Raw genomic sequence first — 19,609 nt, 5'->3', positions numbered from 1 at the left:
TACTTTGTCAGAGATTAGTAAACTTGAGTCCCATTCTGGTGTACATCTGATATGCATTTGTGCCTGGTGATTTTATTTTGGGCTGAGTATTCATCCTAGGGTTATTGGGCCCTAATTTATACTCTTAGGCCCATAAAACTTTAGTATGAATTATCCTGATTTAGTGTAGAATATTTATTTTACTGTTCATTCATTCTAGAAACTTGCACTTTGTCTAGGAAATGCTGATTTTTAGTTTGATTTTATTCCAGTGTGAACTATTATTATACAATACAGGTTGAGTATCCGGTATCCAAAGTGTTTCATATTTTGGATTTTTTCAGATTTTTGAATATTGCATATGTAATGACATATCTTGATGACAGGGCTCAAGTCTAAACATGAAATTTATATTTCCTACATACCTTATACACATAGCCTAAAAGAAATTTCATAACATTATTTTTAATGCATTTGCGTTTTGACTGTGATCTATCACCTGAGGTCTATGTAGAATTTTGCATTCTACAATAATGTTATGATAGTACCCCCAAACTTGGTTTTTGGAGCAGTTCCGATTTTGAATTTTTGAATGGGGGAATACCATGTTAGTATAGTGGCAGACATCTTATTATTTATTCTTGTTTTTGAGAATGACTCTTTAATGATGGAGTTAAGAAGATTGGCAAAAATATTGATAAGTATTAAAGCTAAATGTGTGGGCTGGGGATGTGGCTCAAGCGGTAGCATGCTCGCCTGGCATGCGTGCGGCCCGGGTTCGATCCTCAGCACCACATACCAACAAAGATGTTGTGTCCGCCGAGAACTGAAAAATAAATATTAAAAAAAAAAATTCTCTCTCTCTCTCTCTTCCCTCTCTCACTCTCTCTTTATTTTTTTAATAATTCTATTTATTTTTATTTATTTATTTGTTTTAAAGAGAGAGTGAGAGAGGGGAGAGAGAGAGAGAGAGAAATTTTTTAATATTTATTTTTTAGTTCTCGGCGGACACAACATCTTTGTTGGTATGTGGTGCTGAGGATCGAACCCGGGCCGCACGCATGCCAGGCGAGCGCGCTACCGCTTGAGCCACAACCCCAGCCAATCTCACTCTCTCTTTAAAAAAAAAAAAAAAAAAGCTAAATGTGGAAAATTTGAAAAATTCACTAAAAAATAATGTAAGTATCAGCCATGATAAAAGTTGACTGCTAAAACTAACACAAAAATTATTAGTGGATGGGATGATTTGAGCATATATAGGTAAATTATAAGATTCTAAAATAGGGATTTTTCTGATTTAAAAAAAAAATTAAGCATCTTTATAATCAGACATCTCATTCTAGAAATAGAAAAATCTATAAATCTGATGGGGAAAAAATTGGAATTCATTTTGTTGTAGCCTCATTTTCTCTAAAGTAGGTAATGAGCAGGCAACAGCATCTCAAAATATTCATAAACTTTTTTTTAATGGTGCTGGGGATTAAACCCAGAGCCTTGTGCATGGAAGGCAAGCACTCTACCCAACTGAGCTATGTCCCCAGCCCTCATAAACATTTTTTAAAGGAAGAAAATTGCTTTCATTTTTACCAGATGGAAATTGTATTCATATGGTAGACAATGGAATTGTAGAAAAACTTATGGATTTACTGGACAGACATGTAGAAGATGGAAATGTCACTGTACAGCATGCAGCACTAAGTGCCCTCAGAAATCTGGCTATTCCAGGTAAGACTTAAAAATAGGAGACAGCTATGTAGAAAATAAAATACATCATTTTTGAAAGACTTTTACTGTGTGTGATTTGTGGATCTTCCCTGACCGAGAAAAGAAAAATAGTCTTCAAATTGTTGACATTTTTGTTACTAATAAATGAAAATCATGTTAAATAAGTTTTCTGAGACAAAACAAAAATATTTGCTTTTAAGATCAGAGATTCTATTACCTTTTGTGAACTCTTACATTTTCATTATATTTGTACAGTTAAGCTTTTTAACGTATCTTCTGTTGAAGTTAAAATAATGACATCAATTAACAAAGTCTCCTGAAGAAAGACTTAGTCAGGTTTTTGTCTTTTCCTACAAGCAGACATGTAATTTTTTAAAAATAGCCTTACTGTGTCTTTGGATTAGGAACTGTTGGGCCATGAAATAATACAGAAAATAATTAAAATTATTATTTTATTTTATTTTCCAAAAGTAAATTTCTGGTAAGGTAAAGTTGTGTGGTTCTTTGAAGATCTAATCCATATGCATTTGGTTTTGTTCACATGTACTTACTAGTTTATTTTAATATACTGTAATGTTGATCACTTATTAATAATTGGGTCAAAGACAAACACTAGAGATTGGGCTTAAAAAACCAGTATGTTTTGTATTGTTTTGTTCCTATAAACAGGATACTTACACACACCATTCTTAAAATTTATGGACAGGATTTTTTCTAAATAGAAAAATATAACCTGGGGCCTTAAAGCTAAAGGAAAGAGCTCAATAAATGTTATTGAATTGAATATTTATTATTAAGAATGCTACACCATTTTAACCATACTCTCTATTTTTCAGTGGTAAATAAAGCAAAGATGTTATCAGCTGGAGTCACAGAGACAGTTTTGAAATTCCTTAAATCTGAAATGCCCCCAGTTCAGTTCAAACTTCTGGGAACATTAAGAATGTTAATAGATGCACAAGGTAAGAGAAATGCTATCCCAAGCATTACATTTTAGTGTGCCCCTCATTGAAAAATGACTTTTTTTTAGCTTTCACTATTATATTATCATAAAAGCAAATAGCAAATAAAAAGTTAAGAAGAGATTGGTTTAGAAATCTCATTTATTAATTTTCATGCTTATTATAGCTGACTTTAAATGGAAATTACATTATTTTTCTTTATTTATATAACCCTGGTTTTATGTTGGATATCAGTTCCTGAGGTGTTTTGACATTTCATACCTTTTACTTTGTCTTCAAAATCAAACTTTTTAAATTTTTCTTTTGCAAACAGGGAGAGAATTTTTCTATTTGCAAAAACAGTAATGAAAACCACTCCTAAGAATGAATTATGTTTATTTACTTATTTTTAAATTCTAAGCCCTTCTCTATATTAATTGCATAGAGAAAACCCTTTATTACAGTCTACCACACAACCAAGCTTAACCGAAAAGGTGTGAAGTCATTTATTTTTGTGTTTTGTTATAAAAGTTCACAATTTATAGAAAGTTTATAGAAATTTATAGAAAAAAACCCATCAGGTGAGGAGTATTTGTAGTTCTTAAAGTTTATTGAGCTGTGTTTTTAGACATATAATTTTCCTTCAAGCTCACATCTTTTTTAAAAAAAGAAATATATTTTTAGTTGAAGATGGATACAATACCTTTATTCTATTTATTTATCTGTAGTACTGAGAATCTAACCCAGTTTGTCACATGTGCTACGCAAGCACTCTACCACTGAGTTACAACCCCAGCCCACACTCTTATATCTTTTCCAGTTATTTCAGCTGATTGCCCTTCAGTGATTCTTTCCTTTTGGGTTTGTCTTCTTTCCTATAGCAGAAGCTGCTGAACAACTGGGAAGAAATGTTAAGCTAGTGGAACGTTTGGTAGAATGGTGTGAAGCCAAAGATCATGCTGGTGTGATGGGAGAGTCGAACAGACTGCTCTCTGCCCTCATACGCCACAGTAAATCAAAAGTAAGTTCTAGAGAATACAGTTCACCTAAAAAATGTTAGAGTGGCCTTTTAGGAAACCACCATTGTAGATCCTATATCATGAACTTGTATTTTTATGCATTTTACGTTAAGTATACTTACGTAAATGTATATTTACGTATACATTTATGTAAGTATACTAGAGAAAATGAAGATAGAGTTTTTTTATCTATCCAAATAGAAGGAGTTTTTATCTCTTTCATTTAAATAATCAAGTTTCTTCACATCTAGGTATTTCATAAAAACTGAGATAATACCCATCTAAAACTGTTGTAAGGATTATGCATACAAAGAACCCAACTTATACCTGAGACATAGGAAGTACCCAGTAAATAGAGGTTGCTGTTGCTTCTGTCATTGTTACTATTATTTTTACCATCACCAGCATCGGTGTTGAATATCTTCTGTGTAGTGGGCACTGACCTAAGCCAGCTACTAATACTGAGAAATTAATGGATATCTAGATGGTATATGATGCCCAGTCTATACTTATGGCAGTGTCCAACCTAGTAGCTATATGACTGAAAAAATGAACTAATTTAAAGGTCACAATGATGGGAACCCAGTCTAGCAATGTAGTGGCTGCTTTAATATCTTTTTAAATATTCTTTTCTAAGGTGAGCCTTTTTTTTCATGATACAACTGCAATAGTGGCTATGTATGAGAAGAAAGATAGTTTAGAATTCAAATTCACTAGCCATTTCCATTTATTTATAGTACACACAGAAAACTATAAGAGAAAAAAATAAATATATCCTTTCATTTTTGGAAGTCTCTTTCACATAAATAGACTTCACCCTCACGCAGGAGTGTTTCCCATCAGGTGTGACATATGGAGACAGCCTAGGGAAAGACACGTTAGCCAGGGCCTTCCTGTTACCTCTTCCCAGACCAGCCAGGAGTTCATTCATTGTCATTGCTACCAACACAGGACTAAGTAGATGGAAAGTGTAAAGAACTAATGGGAAAATGGCCTCCTTTGATACCCGCTTCATCCTGCTCCATCATACTGTCTCTTAGACCTGTTGAACAGATAGTATCTGAATGCTTGCATTGTTGTAAAATGTAATTGTTACTTTAAGGGAGTAAACTGTCTAGTGAGGTACAGATCTGAAAACAACTGAGTACATCATAAAGCTGCACACTCCATTCAGTGAGGAAAGAACAGCCACAGCTGTTTGGTCTAGGGTGGTATCACAGAAGGAATGGTGTTTTACAGTTTACTGGGAATCTCTCAGGAGAAAGGAAAAAGAAGGTAAGGGAGCGACTTTTCAGGCATAGAATACAGTACAAAAGGGGAGTTGTAAAATGGCATAGTTTTAGAAGAAAACTGCAAATGCAGTATTGCTGGAGTATGGACTGTATAGAGAAAGTGGCTAGAAAGGATGAGAATCAGGAATTAAGATGAATTATAGGCCAAATTAAAGTGTATGAGTTTGATTTCCCTAGAGAATAGGGAGCTCTTAACCAGAAGTTCCATTTGGTTTTCCTTTAGAAAGATGAGTGTAAGATTTAATGGAGGCAGGAAGAACAGTTTAAAAGTTACTACAAAAATATATATATGAGAGATAATAAAGACCTGAATGAAGGTTTGGGGTGGAACAGTTTGAAATTGCTAATGAATCATTTTTGTCACAAAGAAAAAAATGTAATTGTTTCATTTAATGGTTCATCTGACTAGTATTAGTAAAGGTGGAAAAGAAAAGGACTTGAGAAAATGTGAGAAGTAAAAGTGGTTACAGGAAGAGGGTTTTTTTTTTAATTTGTTGTTTTTAGATATACATGACAGTAGGGTGGATTTTGACATATTATACATACATGGATTGCAGCCAATTCCAATTAGGATTCCATTCTTATGGTTGAACATGATGTGGAATTTCACCTGTTGTGTATTCATATATGAGCATAGGGAAGCTATGTCCAATTCATTCTACTGTCTCCTATTCTCATGCCCCCTGGATTCCCTTCATTCCCTTTTGTCTAATCCAATGAACTTCTGTACTTCCCACTTCCCTTGTTATGAGTTAACATCCACATATCAGAGAGAACATTCAGCCTTTTGTCTTTTGGGACTGGCTTATTTCACTTAGCAGGGTATTCTCCAGTTCCATTCATTTAATGGCAAATGCCATTATTTCATTGTTCTTTATGGCTTAATGATATTCCATTGTATATATATACCATATTTTCTTTATTCATTCATCTGTTGAAGGGCACCTAGGTTGGTTCCATAGCTTGGCTATTGTGAATTCAGCTGCTATAAATATTGATGTGGCTGCCTCACTGTAATATGCTGATTTTAAGTCCTTTGGGTATAAACCAAGGAGTGAAATAGCTGTGTCGAATGGTGGTTCCATTCCAAGTTTTCTAGGAATTTCCATACTTCTTTCCAGAGTGGTTGCACCAATTTGCAGTCCCACCAGTAATGTACCTTTTCCCCACATCCTCACCAACATTTAGTGTTAGTTGAATTCTTGATAATTGCCATTCTGACTGGAGTGAGATGAAATCTTAGTGTAGTTTTAATTTGCATTTCTATAATTGCTAGAGATGTTGAACATTTGTTTTTACATATTTGTTGACCAATCATATTTCTTCTTCTGTGCCTGTTCAGTTCCTTTGCCCATTTGTTGATTGGGTTGTTTTTTGAGTTCTTTGTATATCCTGGATATTAACACTCTGTCAGAGGTGCAGGTGGCAAAGATTTTCTCCCATTCTGTAGGCTCTCTCATACATTGCTGTGAAGAAGCTTTTTAGTTTGATGCTGTCCTACTTATTGATCCTTGATTTTTTTTTTCTTGCACTTTAGAAGTATTATTGAGGAAGTCTATTCCTGAGCTGACGTGGTGGAGAGTTGGGCCTGTTTTTTTCTTCTAGTAGGCACAGGATCTCTGGTCTAATGCCCAGGTCCTTGATCAACTTTGAGTTGAGTTTTGCATAGGGTTAGAGATAAGGGTTTAATTTCATTCAGCTACATATGATTTCCAGGTTTCCCAGCACCATTTGTTGAAGAGGCTATCTTTTCTCCAATGTATGTTTATGGTGTCTTTGCCTAGTATAAGATAACTGTATTTATTTGGGGTTTGTCTCTGTGTCTTCTATTCTGTATCATTGGTCTTCATATCTGTCTTGGTATTAATACCATGTTGTTTTTGTTGCTGTGTAGTATAATTTAAGGTCTGGTATTGTGATACCTCCTACATTACTTTTCTTGCTAAGTATTGTTTTGTTTATTCTGGGTCTCTTATTTTTCCAAGTGAATTTCATGACTGCCTTTTTTATTTCTATGAACAACGTCATTGGAATTTTAATGGGAATTGCATTTAAAAAATCTGCATAGTGCTTTTGGTAGTATGGCCATTTTGACAATATTAATTCTGCCTATCCAAGAGCATGGGAGATCTTTCCGTTTTTTAGGTCTTCAGTTTGGAAAAGGTGGTTTTAAAGGTACTTCCATGTTTGGGGTTTGGTACCAGCTAGGTTGTGCTATTCATCAAAAGTCACAAAAAGAAGAGGTCCAGATAACACTCCCTCACTTGCTTATTCCCAACCCACTTTCCTGTACTTGGAGAGTTTACCATTTATCCTCTGCTTCATTCCATGAGAATTCTTATTAATAGTTTAGTGTAAGGCAAACTACCATTCTGTTAAGTAGATTAAGCAACAGAGACATGTTTCCTGTATCTGAATTTAGAACACTGAGACAGATGTTTTGGTTGCCTCTTTCCAGTAGTGACCTGAGAAAGAGCTACACAGTGTGCCTTTGACTATAACTGGACCTGGGTAACCTCCTGGTGGGGCAGGTGGAGGGAGGCTCCATGCTGGTGGAGATAAGGGAGCAGAGCCCAATATGCAGTATTATGCAGGCAGAACCTGGTGTTAATAGGAACATTTTCAGCACTCTTTTGGTGATTGTCATCCTTATGGCATTTTGTGTTTATAAGCCCATTCATGTTGGTAACAGCCAAAGTTGATTTAGAATGCCCTGGTTGCATCCACTGTGAGGATCTTAGTGACCTGAGGCCTGTGACTCCTCACCTACATCTGAATCTGCACTTGGATGACCCACTGAAGTCAGAGTCACTTCAGGTACATAGAAGATTTTTTTTTTCCCCAAATGAACACAATGCCTTTATTTATCTACTTGTAAGTGGTGCTGAGGATCAAACCCAGTGCCTCTCACATGCCAGGCAAGTGCTGTACCACTGAGCCACCCCAGCCCTACATAGAAAGTATTTTTAATGTTTAATGGGTCTCATTGTGTTGCCCAGCCTGTCCACAAACTGCTGAACTAAGCAACCTCACTCAGCCTCATGACAAAAAGTACCAGAATAAAAAAGAAAAAATAAATAAATAAACTCTTAGATAAATTCCTGTTACATGAAATAGAAAGGCCAACAAAGCCACTATTAATTCATAATGAACCATCAGTTCAGTATGAAACAATAGTATTAATACAACCAGAACATGGGTGGACAAAAAATTTATCTCAACTCTTAAACAGCCATATTTAGGAGCCTAAATGATTCAAATGCTTATAATACTAAGTTGAAATTTGAGAATTTTAAGGTACTTCTCTGAATTTCATTTATCACAGATTTCCCTTTCCCTCATCTGACCTCTCACTTTCCCCAGCCCCTTTTGGGTCATTGACCAACCAACATAATACAGTAATTTAACCATCCATTTAACCATTCCATTAGTGGGAATGGATTTAAAGTCACAGTTCAGACCTGGAAGGTATTATAACGTTCTCATCCAAATTATTACACAGATAAGGAAATGGAAGGGTAAAGTGCCTCATACAAAGGCCCATAGTCAGTCTGGATGTCAGGTTGCAAGCTAACTGACATAATGGAATTGTGTTGTCCTATGGCAGCTTCCATCTGCAAGAAGCTTCCACCTCACAAGCCAGGGCACCTGGCCAGATTTATTTTACATAACATTATGACTTTGTCAGAATACTACTTTGAATCCTTGCGTCACTACTTAACAGCAATGTGATGTGCATCTTGAACCTTTTGTGTTATTTTAGTTATTCAAATTTTTATGAAGTATAGCATGATAATTCAATACATGTAGAGTACATAATGATCAAATCAGGATAAACAAAACATTTCCATCTCTTTTAAACATTTAAAATATTGTATTAATAATCACACATATTTATGGGGTACAGTGTGATATTTCAATACATGAGTACAATATGTACTGTTCAAACGAGGGTAATTAGTGTTTTCATCTTATCGTTACTTTGTGTTTGGAGCCTTCAACCTCCTCACTTATATATAATAGGTTATTATAAGCTATAATTCCCCCCACTGTGCCATAAGAACACCAGGACTTGGTATTTCTATCTCTGTGTTTGGGTACTTTATTTTCCAACCTCCCCAAGTTCTTCCTATGCCCCCACCTCACTCTTCCCAGTCTCTAGTAATCACTAGTATACATTCTGATTGACCTTTTTGTCATCCTCACATGGTAGAAGACATTGCAGTATTTGTCTTTCTATGTCTGACTTATTTCACTAACATAATGATCTTCAGTTCCATCCATTTTGCTACAAATAACAGGATATCATTATTTTCATGATAGAACAGTAATCTATTGTAATTATACATACATATACACACATTTTTTTTCATACTAGTAATTGAACACAGGGGCACTTGATTATCACTGAGCACCATCCCCAGTCCTTTTTCTTTCTTCTTTTTATCATTTAAAAAACATTTTTTATAGTTATAAATGAACAAAATGCCTTTATTTGTTTATTTTTATGTGGTGCTGAGGATCGAACCCAGTGCCTCACAAATGCTAGGCAAGCGCTCTGCCTCTGAGCTACAGCCCCAACCCCCTTTTTCTTTTTTCACATAGTGTCTTATTAAGTTGCCCAGGCTGGTCTCAAACTAGGGATCCTCCTGTTTCAGCCTTCTGAGTAGCTGGGATTACAGGCATGTGCTACCACACCCAGCCACTACATATTCTTTATCATCTAAGGTCTATTTCATATCTTGCTTTTGTCAGTAGTGCAGCAACAAACAAGGGTATATAGGGGTCTCTTTGATATGCTGATATTATTTCCTTTGTATATGTATATATCCAGAAGTGAGATATCTGGATCATTTGGTAGATCTGTTTTTTAAGAAACCCCCATACTGTTCTTCATATATGACTGTATGAATTTATATTTCTATAAGTGATATATTTAGAGTTCCCTTTTTTCTATATTCCTGCCAGCATTTATTATTTTTGTCTCTTTAATGTTAGCCATTCAAACTGGGGTGAGGTGATACCTTATTGTAGTTTTGACATGCATGTCCCTGTGGCTAATGAAATTAAGCTTTTTTTCCCCCCACAAATGTATTGGACATTTGAATTTCTTTTGAAATGTGTCTATTTATATCTTTTTTCCATTTTTAAATTAGATTATTTTGGGTTTTGTTTGTTTAAGTTCCTTATATATTCTGAATAATAATCTTTTTTGACAATTTTTTCCATTCCGTAGATTCTCTACTCTTTTCCCTTTGTTATGCAGATGCATCTTAGTTTGATATAGTCTCTTTTGTGTATTTTTGCTTGTTTCTTATGCTTTTTAGGGTCTTGACGGGGAAAATATTGTCTATCCCAGTGTTTTAAAAGTGTTTCCCCATATTTTCTTCTAGTAGTTCATACTTTGTTATATTTATGTTTGAATCCATTTTAATTTGACTTTTGTATAGGGAAAGATGGGGGTCAAGGTCAGTCTTCTACATGTGGATATCTGGTCTTCCCAACACTGTTTATTGAAGGGACTGTCCGTTCGCTAGTGTATGTTTTTGGCACCTTTGTGAAGTGTATTTTTAATGAGGGTAGTGTGGCACTTCCAGCTCTGTTCTTTTTTGCTCGACATTGCTTTGGGGTCTCCTGTGCTTCCATATTAATTTCTAGTTCTGTGAAGAAACCAGTCTCTGCTCAAAGGCTGTGTCTATAATAATGTGACCCACTTCCTTGGTCTCTACTGTCCTCCTCCACATCAGAGGTATTGAGCATGTGTCTAGTTACATGAGTTCCTTGGGTGGGGCTCACTGCTACTGATTTGTGATGAGGATTTAGTCTTCCTACTGACAGAATTTTCATAGATTGGACAAACCAGTACTGCTTGGAATAGTTATTTTATTGGATGGGTGACTGCTACTGACTTGTGACAAGGATTTAGTCTTCCTACTGACAGAATTTAATTGGCCAAGGCCTTAAAGAACAGTGGATTTCCATTAAAAGACTCTTGTTTGTACTGGATCTTGTACCCAGGGGCATGCCTTAACCACTAAACTACATCCCTATCCCTTTTTTTATATTTTATTTTGAGACAGGGTCTCACTAAGTTGCTTAGGGCCTTACTAGATTGCTGAGGCTGGCTTTAAACTCGCAATCCTCCTGACTCGGCCTTCTAAACAACCGGAATTCCAGGTGTAGGCCACCATACCTAGTGAGACTCCCCTCTTTTGTTGTTTTCAACTTCATACCTATTAGCTAAAACTTGAGAATACTTGATGTGCAATTCAAGAAGTGTCTCATTGCAATCACTGGTACATACCAGTACCATTTGGACAAAAAGGATATTCCTTCTCCCCCTCTCCAAAGTCCTTTGTAGTCTCATCTATTTGGGGGCCTAGCCAGTTCATCAGACCAACTGTGGACTGCCAAACCAGTTGGTGAGCATTGGAATAATTCAATCTTTCCATGACTGTGGACACTGATACCTTCCTCCTAAGAATAGGAGTCCCCTTTGTTGACCACCTCATTCTCAAGTGGAAAATGGTGCAGTTCTTTTTGAAGGTGGTCTACAAAATACTGGATGAGTAACCTGTCTGGAGTTCCACTTCAACATCTGCTTTTTCCCCACCTCTTTGTAGTATCTAATGGCATTTAAACTGTGGTAGAATCACTGTATTGTGGGTATTGTATAAAAGAAATATCCCTTTCTAGTCCATCTCTCTTCATCTCTTCAGATGTCTCTTCTGTTAAAGGATGAGCCTATCAGAATCCAGTTTAGTATTTGTGAAGGGACTATGTGGGGAAACAACTATTCCAGCAACTTCACTATGCCTTCAAGAACTTGCCTCGGAGTCCAAATCTTAAGGAATCCACCTCTAATCCTGTAGTACTGCCCTTGAACTTCAGGGTTTTGGCATTTGGTGATGAATGTTGCTAGTTTATTCTAAATAGGAAATATCATGATATTATGGGTCCAAAAGGAACCTTGGGAAGTTATGAATTTCTCTAAGGATTTTAGATTCCTATGTTTAGCATTAATATTCCAGTTTTGGGGTTCTTCTTTTCCAGTTGAACTTGTGGATTTTTATTTTTGACAAATTGGACTTTTCCTGTGTGAACTGCCACTGCTGTTGTGTTCAACTTGCATTTCCATGACTGAGAAGCCTTTGAGTTGCCAAGTACTAACCCACTGCAAAGCAGGACACCATGTCTCACAAGACATCAGCCATGTGTGTGCTGACCTGTGTGTTTAATTCTAAACTTTGAAGATTATACTTTCTTTCAAGTAACCCTGAATTCTTAAAAATTTAGTCTTCCAAAAGTCTGTACTAACTCATCTGAGCCATATGCAATGTATTTTTGTGCTTATGCCCATAGGTAAGTTCACACCTTCACTTGAAAGAGTGTCTTATACTAGAGCTCCTAACCAACTAGCTAGACCTTCCAACTGCAGATATTTTAAAACAGGAAAAGAAACACAGTTGGCCTTTACACTTGCTGAGGCTGGCTTTGAACTCGCAATCCTATAAAATCTCCTGCCTATTGAAGTAGTCACTTTTTTTTTAACCCTTTGAGAGCTCAACATTCATCAGTTATTAAGCTATAAACCTGTTTAAATAAATGTATTTAGTCATTTGATCATTCATCAAAAAAACACTTATTTAAATCCCATACTGAGAAGGCTTTGACAGTATGATGTAGAAAAAGAAAATTTTTGTTAAGTGACTCAGTGGTTACACCAACCTGCAATCTTATTAAATGATGATCTCAAATCTAAACTTATCTAACAATACTCTGTTAGAATCAATTTTTTTATACAGTTTTCCCCAAAGTCTTGAATTTAAGTTTGTTTCAATAATCAAAGGCAGTCGGATGCAGTGGCACATGCCTGTAATCTCAGCAGTACGGGATGCTGAGGTAGTACAATCTTGAGTTCAAAGCCAGCCGCAGCAAAAGCAAGGTGCTAAGCAACTCAGTGATACCCTATCTAAATAAAATACAAGACAGGGCTGGGGATGTGGCTCAGTGGCCAAGTACCCCTTGAGTTCAATCCCTGGTATCCCCTAGCAAAAAAATAATAAAGAAAAGAGACTATAAATGCTAATACGAAGGTGAAATTGTTAGCGTAGCCCATATGGCTTAGTTTTCAATAAGAAATCTTGAGAAATCAAACGATAAAATAAAACAAAACTTTGTTTCAAACTCCACAAAACCCTTCCAGAATTTCTAGAGACTTTTTTCAGAGACATCTAGAGCTTACTCAGAAGGACTCCCTAGGGAACTGTTTCATTTTATATATATAATTTACTTTTTACAAATGAAACAGTTTGATAATTTCTGGATTCATTTTTGAGGTTTGTCGTTTAAAATATGGGTCATTCTCCAGAGGAACCTTCTTGCTCTTGTGAAGTTTTGCTAATCTTCCCTTTTGGAAAAATATCTTGAAATTAAAATGTAACTTTAAAATACCTTCATAGAGCCTTTTCAAATCACATTAAGTGACCATCTCTGTGTGGTACTATGAATTTACTATATATATTTATGCATTTTTGGCCATGAGTGGATAAGAACGAGAATCTGCCAACCAAACTCTGGATTCAAGCCTGGGCTGTATCAGAAATCACTGTCTAACCTTGGGCAAACATTATAACTTTTTTTTTTTATTGGTTGTTCAAAACATTACAAAGCTCGTGATATATCATCTTTCATACATTTGACTCAATTGGGTTATGAACTCCCATTTTTACCCCAAATACAAATTGCAGAATCACATCGGTTAAACACTCACATTTTTACATACTGGCATATTAGTGACTATTGTATTCTGCTACCGTTTCTATCCCCCCTCCCCTCCCCTCCCATCTTCCCTCTCTACCTCCTCTGCTGTTGTTCAATTCTCTCCCTTGTTTCCCTCCCCCTTTCCCCTCACAACCTCTTATATGTAATTTTGTGTGACATTGAGGATCTCCTACCATTTCCATATGCTTTCCCTTCTCTCTCCCTTTCTCTCCCCCCACTCGTCTTTGTTTAATGTTAATCTTTTCCTCATGCTCTTCCTCCCTGTTCTGTTCTTAGTTGCTCTCTTTATATCAAAGAAGACATTTGGCATTTGTTTTTTAAGGATTGGCTAGCTTCGCTTAGCATAATCTGCTCTAATGCCATCCATTTCCCTGCAAATTCTATGATTTTGTCATTTTTTAGTGCTGCGTAATACTCCATTGTGTATAGATGCCACATTTTTTTTTACCCATTCATCTATTGAAGGGCATCTAGGTTGGTTCCACAGTCTAGCTATTGTGAATTGTGCCGCTATGATCATTGATGTGGCAGTATCCCTATAGTACGCTCTTTTAAGATCCTCAGGGAATAGTCCGAGAAGGGCGGTAGCTGAGTCAAATGGTGGATCCATTCCCAGCTTTCCCAGGAATCTCCATACTGCTTTCCAAATTGGCCTCACCAATTTGCAGTCCCACCAGCAGTGTACAAGTGTACCCTTTTCCCCACATCCTCGCCAACACTTATTGTTGTTTGACTTCATAATGGCTGCCAATCTTACTGGAGTGAGATGATATCTTAGGGTGGTTTTGATTTGCATTTCTCTGACTGCTAGAGATGGTGAGCATTTTTTCATGTACTTGTTGATTGATTGTATGTCCTTCTCTGTGAAGTGTCTGTTCAGGTCCTTGGCCCGTTTGTTGACTGGGTTATTTGTTATCTTATTGTTTAATTTTTTTAGTTCTTTGTATATTCTGGATATTAGGGCTCTATCTGAAGTGTGAGGGGTAAAAATTTGTTCCCAGGATGTACGCTCTCTACTTACTTCTCTTACTGTTTCTCTTGCTGAGAAAAAACTTTTTAATTTAAGTAAGTCCCATTTGTTTATTCTTGTTATTAACTCTTGGGCTATGGGTGTCCTATTAAGGAATTTGGAGCCTGACCCCACAGTATGTAGATCGTAGCCAACTTTTTCTTCTATCAGACGCAGTGTCTCTGATTTGATATCTAGCTCCTTGATCCATTTTGAGTTAACTTTTGTGCATGGCGAGAGAAAGGGATTCAGTTTCATTTTGTTGCATATGGATTTCCAATTTTCCCAGCACCATTTGTTGAAGATGCTATCCTTCCTCCATTGCATGTTTTTAGCCCCTTTATCAAATATAAGAAAGTTGTAATTTTATGGATTGGTTTCTGTGTCCTCTATTCTGTACCATTGGTCCACCTGCCTGTTTTGGTACCAGTACCACGCTGTTTTTGTTACCCTTGCTTTGTAGTACAGTTTGAACTCTGGTATCGCTGTACCTCCAGATTCACACTTCCTGCTTAGAATTGCTTTTGCTATTCTGGGTCTTTTGTTTTTCCACATGAATTTCATGATTGCTTTATCTATTTCTACAAGAAATGCCATTGGGATTTTGATTGGCATCACATTAAACCTGTAGAGAACTTTGGGTCGCCATTTTGATGATGTTAGTTCTGCCTATCCATGAACAGGGTACATTTTTCCATCTTCTGAGATCTTCTCTCTCTTTAGGGTTCTGTAGTTTTCATTGTATAAATCTTTCACCTCTTTTGTTAGGTTGATTCCCAAGTATCTTATTGTCTTTGAGGATATTGTGAATGGAGTGGCTTTCCTCATTTCCATTTCAGAAGTTTTGTTTCTGATATACAGGAATGCCTTTGATTTATGCGTGTTGATTTTATATCCTGCCACTTTGCTGAATTCATTTATTAACTCTGGCAGTTTCTTTGTAGACCCTTTTGGGTCTGTTAAATATATTATCATGTCATCCGCAAATAGTGATAATTTAAGTTCTTCTTTTCCTATTTTTATGCCTTTAATTTCTTTTGTCTGTCTAATTGCTCTGGCTAGTATTTCAAGAACTAAATTGAATAGAAGTGGTGATAGAGGGCATCCCTGTCTTATTCCAGATTTTAGAGGGAATGGCTTCAGTTTTTCTCCATTTAGGATGATGCTAACCTGAGGATTAGCATAGATAGCTTTTACAATGTTGAGGTAAGTTCCTGTTATCCCTAGTTTTTCTAGTGTTTTGAATATAAAGGGATGCTGTACTTTGTCAAATGCTTTTTCTGCATCTATTGAGATGATCATATGGTTCTTATCTTTAAGTCTATTGATGTGGTGAATAGCATTTATTGATTTCCGTATATTGAACCAGCCTTGCATCCCAGGGATGACTCCTACTTGATCATGGTGCACAATTTTTTTGATATGCTTTTGTATTCAATTCGCCAGGATTTTATTGAGAATTTTTGCATCCAAGTTCATTAGAGATACTGGTCTGTAGTTTTCTTTCTTTGAAGTGTCTTTGTCTGGTTTCGGGATCAGGTTGATGTTGGCCTCATAGAATAAATTTGGAAGACCTCCTTCTTTTTCTATTTCTTGAAATAGCTTGAAAAGTATTGGTATTAATTCTTCTTTGAAGGTTTTGTAGAACTCCGCTGTATACCCATCCGGTCCAGGGCTTTTTTTGGTTGGTAGTCTTTTGATGGCTTCTTCTATTTCTTCCTTTGTCATTGGTCTGTTTAAATTGTGTGCATCTTCCTGACTCAATCTGGGCAGATCGTATGACTTAAGAAATTTATCAATATCTTCACTATCTTCTATTTTATTGGCATATAGGGTTTCAAAATACTTTCTAATTATCTTCTGTATTTTTGTAGTGTCTGTTGTGATATTGCCTTTTTCATCCCGTATGTTAGTAATTTGAGTTCTCTCTCTTCTTCTCTTCGTTAGCATGGCTAAGGGCCTGTCGATCTTATTTATTTTTTCAAAGAACCAACTTTTAGTTTTATCAGTTTTTTTCAATGGTTTTTTTTTTTTTGTTTCAATTTCGTTGATTTCTGCTCTAATTTTAATTATTTCTTGTCTTCTACTACATTTGCTGTTGTTTTGCTCTTCCTTTTCTAGGTTTTTGAGGTGTAGTGTGAGTTCATTTATTTGTTGGTTTTTTTATTTTTTTGAGGAAAGAACTCCAAGAAATGAATTTCCCTCTTAAAACTTCTTTCATTGTGTCCCATAGATTCTGGTATGTTTGTGTCTGTATTGTCATTTGTCTCTAATAATTTTTTTATCTCCTCCTTTATGTCTTCTGTAACCCATTGATCATTCAGTAACATATTGTTCATTTTCCATGTGATGTAGGATTTTTCCTTCCTTCTTTTATCATTGGATTTCCAGTTTCATTCCATTATGATCAGATATGGTACATGGTATTATCTCCACGCCTTTATATTTACTAAGAGTTGCCCTATGGCATAATATATGGTCTATCTTTGAGTAGGATCCATGTGCTGCTGAGAAGAACATGTATCCACTTGATGATGGTTGATATATTCTATATATGTCGGTTAAGTCTAGGTTATTGATTGTGCTGTTGAGTTCTATAGTTTCTTTATTCAGCTTTTTTCTAGAGGATCTGTCTAATGGCGAGAGCGGTGTGTTGAAGTCCCCCATGATTATTGTGTTGTGGTCTATTTGACTCTTGAACTTAAGGAGAGTTTGTTTTATGAACGTTGCAGCTCCATTGTTTGGTGCATACAAATTGATAATTGTTATGTCTTGTTGGTGGATGGTTCCTTTTAACAGTATTTAGTGTCCTTCTTTATCCCTTTTGATTAACTTAGGTTTGAAGTTGATTTTATTCGATATGAGTATGGCCACTCCTGCTTGCTTTCGAGGGCCATGTGAGTGGTATGATTATTCCCAACCTTTTCCCTTCAGCCTGTGTATGTCTTTTCCTATCATATGAGTCTCCTGAAGGCAGCATATTGTTGGATTTGTTTTTTTGATCCAGGTTACTAGCCTATGTCTCTTGATTGGTGAGTTTAGGCCATTAACATTTAAGGTTACAATTGAAATATGATTTGTACTTCCAGTCATGTTTATTTATTTATTTATTTTAGTTTGGCTAGTTTTTACTTTTTGGTTATTTTCCTCCCACTTTACTGAGATACCTCCCGCTGTTAGGTTTGGGCACTATTTTTCAATTCCTCTTCTTGTAGTATTTTGCTCAAAATGCTTTGCAGTGCTGGTTTTCTGGCTGCGAATTCTTTTAGCTTTTGTTTATCATGAAAGATTTTAATTTCATTGTCAAATCTGAAGCTTAATTTTTCTGGATACAGTATTTTTGGTTGGAATCCATTATTTTTCAGCGTTTGAAATACATTGTTCCAGGATCTTCTCACTTTCAAAGTCTGTGATGAGAAATCAGTCGTTAACTTAATTGGTTTACCCCTGAATGTGATCTGCCTCCTTTCTCTCGTAGCTTTTAATATTCTCTCCTTGTTCTGTATGTTGGCTGTCTTCATAATTATATGTCTTGGAGTTGGTCTATTACGGTTTTGAATGTTTGGGGTCCTGTAGGTTTCCAGGATTTGGCAATCCATTCCATCTTTCATCTCTGGGAAGTTTTCTAGAATTATTTAATTTGTTGTCCATTCCTTTGGTTTGAATCTGTATGCCTTCTTCTATCCCGAGGACTCTCATCTCTTGAATAGATTGCTCGTGGGATTTAAGCATCTTTTCTGTGTTGACTATATTCTTTTCAAGTTGATAAACTTTGTCTTCATTATCTGATGTTCTGACTTCTACTTGATCTAGTCTATTTGTAATATTCTCGTTAGAGTTTTTAATTTGGTTTATAGTTTCCTGCATTTCTAGGATTACTGTTTGATTTTTTTTAAGATCTCTATCTCCTGGTAAAGCTCGTTCTTTGCCATTTGAATTTGTTTGTTTAATTCATTTTCAAAATATACTTTTATTGCTTGGACTTGCTGTCTCATGTCTTCTCTAATATTCCTTTCCATCTGAGTTAGGTATGCCTCGAGTTCTTTCCCTATCCATGTTTCTGATGCTTCTAGGTCCTCCTGTAGAATTAAGTTGTCCTACATTGTTTGTACTCCTTTTTTCCCTTGTTTTTTCATGATTTTCACATTACTTTCCAGCTCTATTTTATTGCTGTGTTTCTGCTCTCTTCTATAGATTTGTTTTGGTTTTGTATATCTCTGTTGTCTCTCCTTTGTGTTGGTAGACTATGCCTGCTAAAGTGGATTCCGCTGGGAAGGAATTCCGACGGCCGAGCTCCAGTGACGGTACCTCTCTACTATGGCGGGCCCCAGGCTCCTTGCCGGGGTGTCCGAATGGGGGGGTGGGACTGGACTGTCTCTGGCTGGTTTCAGCTCCCGGTCGCCGGCGATCGGGCGGACTCCAGCCGCCCAGTTGTGTGGGCAGCCGGCGGGCCGTCTGTTGCCGGTGGGCGGGCGGTCTCCAGCCGCCCAGTCGAGCAGGCAGCGGGCGGATGATTGGTCGCCGGCAGGCGTGCAGTCTTCAGCCGCCCAGTGGCACAGGCAGCGTGCCAGCTGTTGCCGGCGGGCGGGCAATCTCTAGTTGCGCAGTCAGTCGCCGGTGGGCGGGCCGGCTGTTGCCGGCGGGCGGGCGTTCTCCAGCCGCCCAGTCACGAGGGCCTGGCCTCTAGTCCCCTGGTTTCTCCTGCTAGACCAGATTTCCCCTGAGTGATGCCTCTCGTCAGTTCAAACTGTACTCTGGGCCTGCCGTTTGTTGGGTGTGGAGGGTGGCTATTGGGATCCCCGGCACTCTGTTGTTTTGATTTTTTCCACTTGCGCCTCCCCCAGCGCTGGCTAGACAGGT

The 19,609-nt window shown here is 36.9% G+C and overlaps 1 protein-coding gene across 5 annotated transcripts in view; it reads left to right on the top strand.

The window, feature by feature from the left end:
- RAP1GDS1 (Rap1 GTPase-GDP dissociation stimulator 1) overlaps nucleotides 1–19,609 on the top strand; it is a 150,514-nt gene that overhangs the window by 119,204 nt on the left and 11,701 nt on the right. For 3 of the 5 annotated variants that reach the window (XM_081303969.1, XM_081303967.1, XM_081303971.1), the window contains 3 exons: nucleotides 1,570–1,704; nucleotides 2,541–2,666; nucleotides 3,527–3,666. In XM_081303969.1, coding sequence (XP_081160095.1) covers nucleotides 1,570–1,704; nucleotides 2,541–2,666; nucleotides 3,527–3,666 — 401 coding nt within the window. The remainder of the gene's footprint in view (nucleotides 1–1,569; nucleotides 1,705–2,540; nucleotides 2,667–3,526; nucleotides 3,667–19,609) is intronic. The other 2 variants (XM_081303970.1, XM_081303968.1) reach the window with 1 other exon arrangement.

This window comes from Spermophilus citellus, assembly GCF_964194105.1.
Source record: "Spermophilus citellus genome assembly, chromosome: 8".
In the NCBI taxonomy this organism is placed as follows: domain Eukaryota; kingdom Metazoa; phylum Chordata; class Mammalia; order Rodentia; family Sciuridae; genus Spermophilus; species Spermophilus citellus.
The sequence above is the reverse complement of the archived record's forward strand: the minus strand, read 5'-3'. Positions and strand labels throughout refer to the sequence as shown.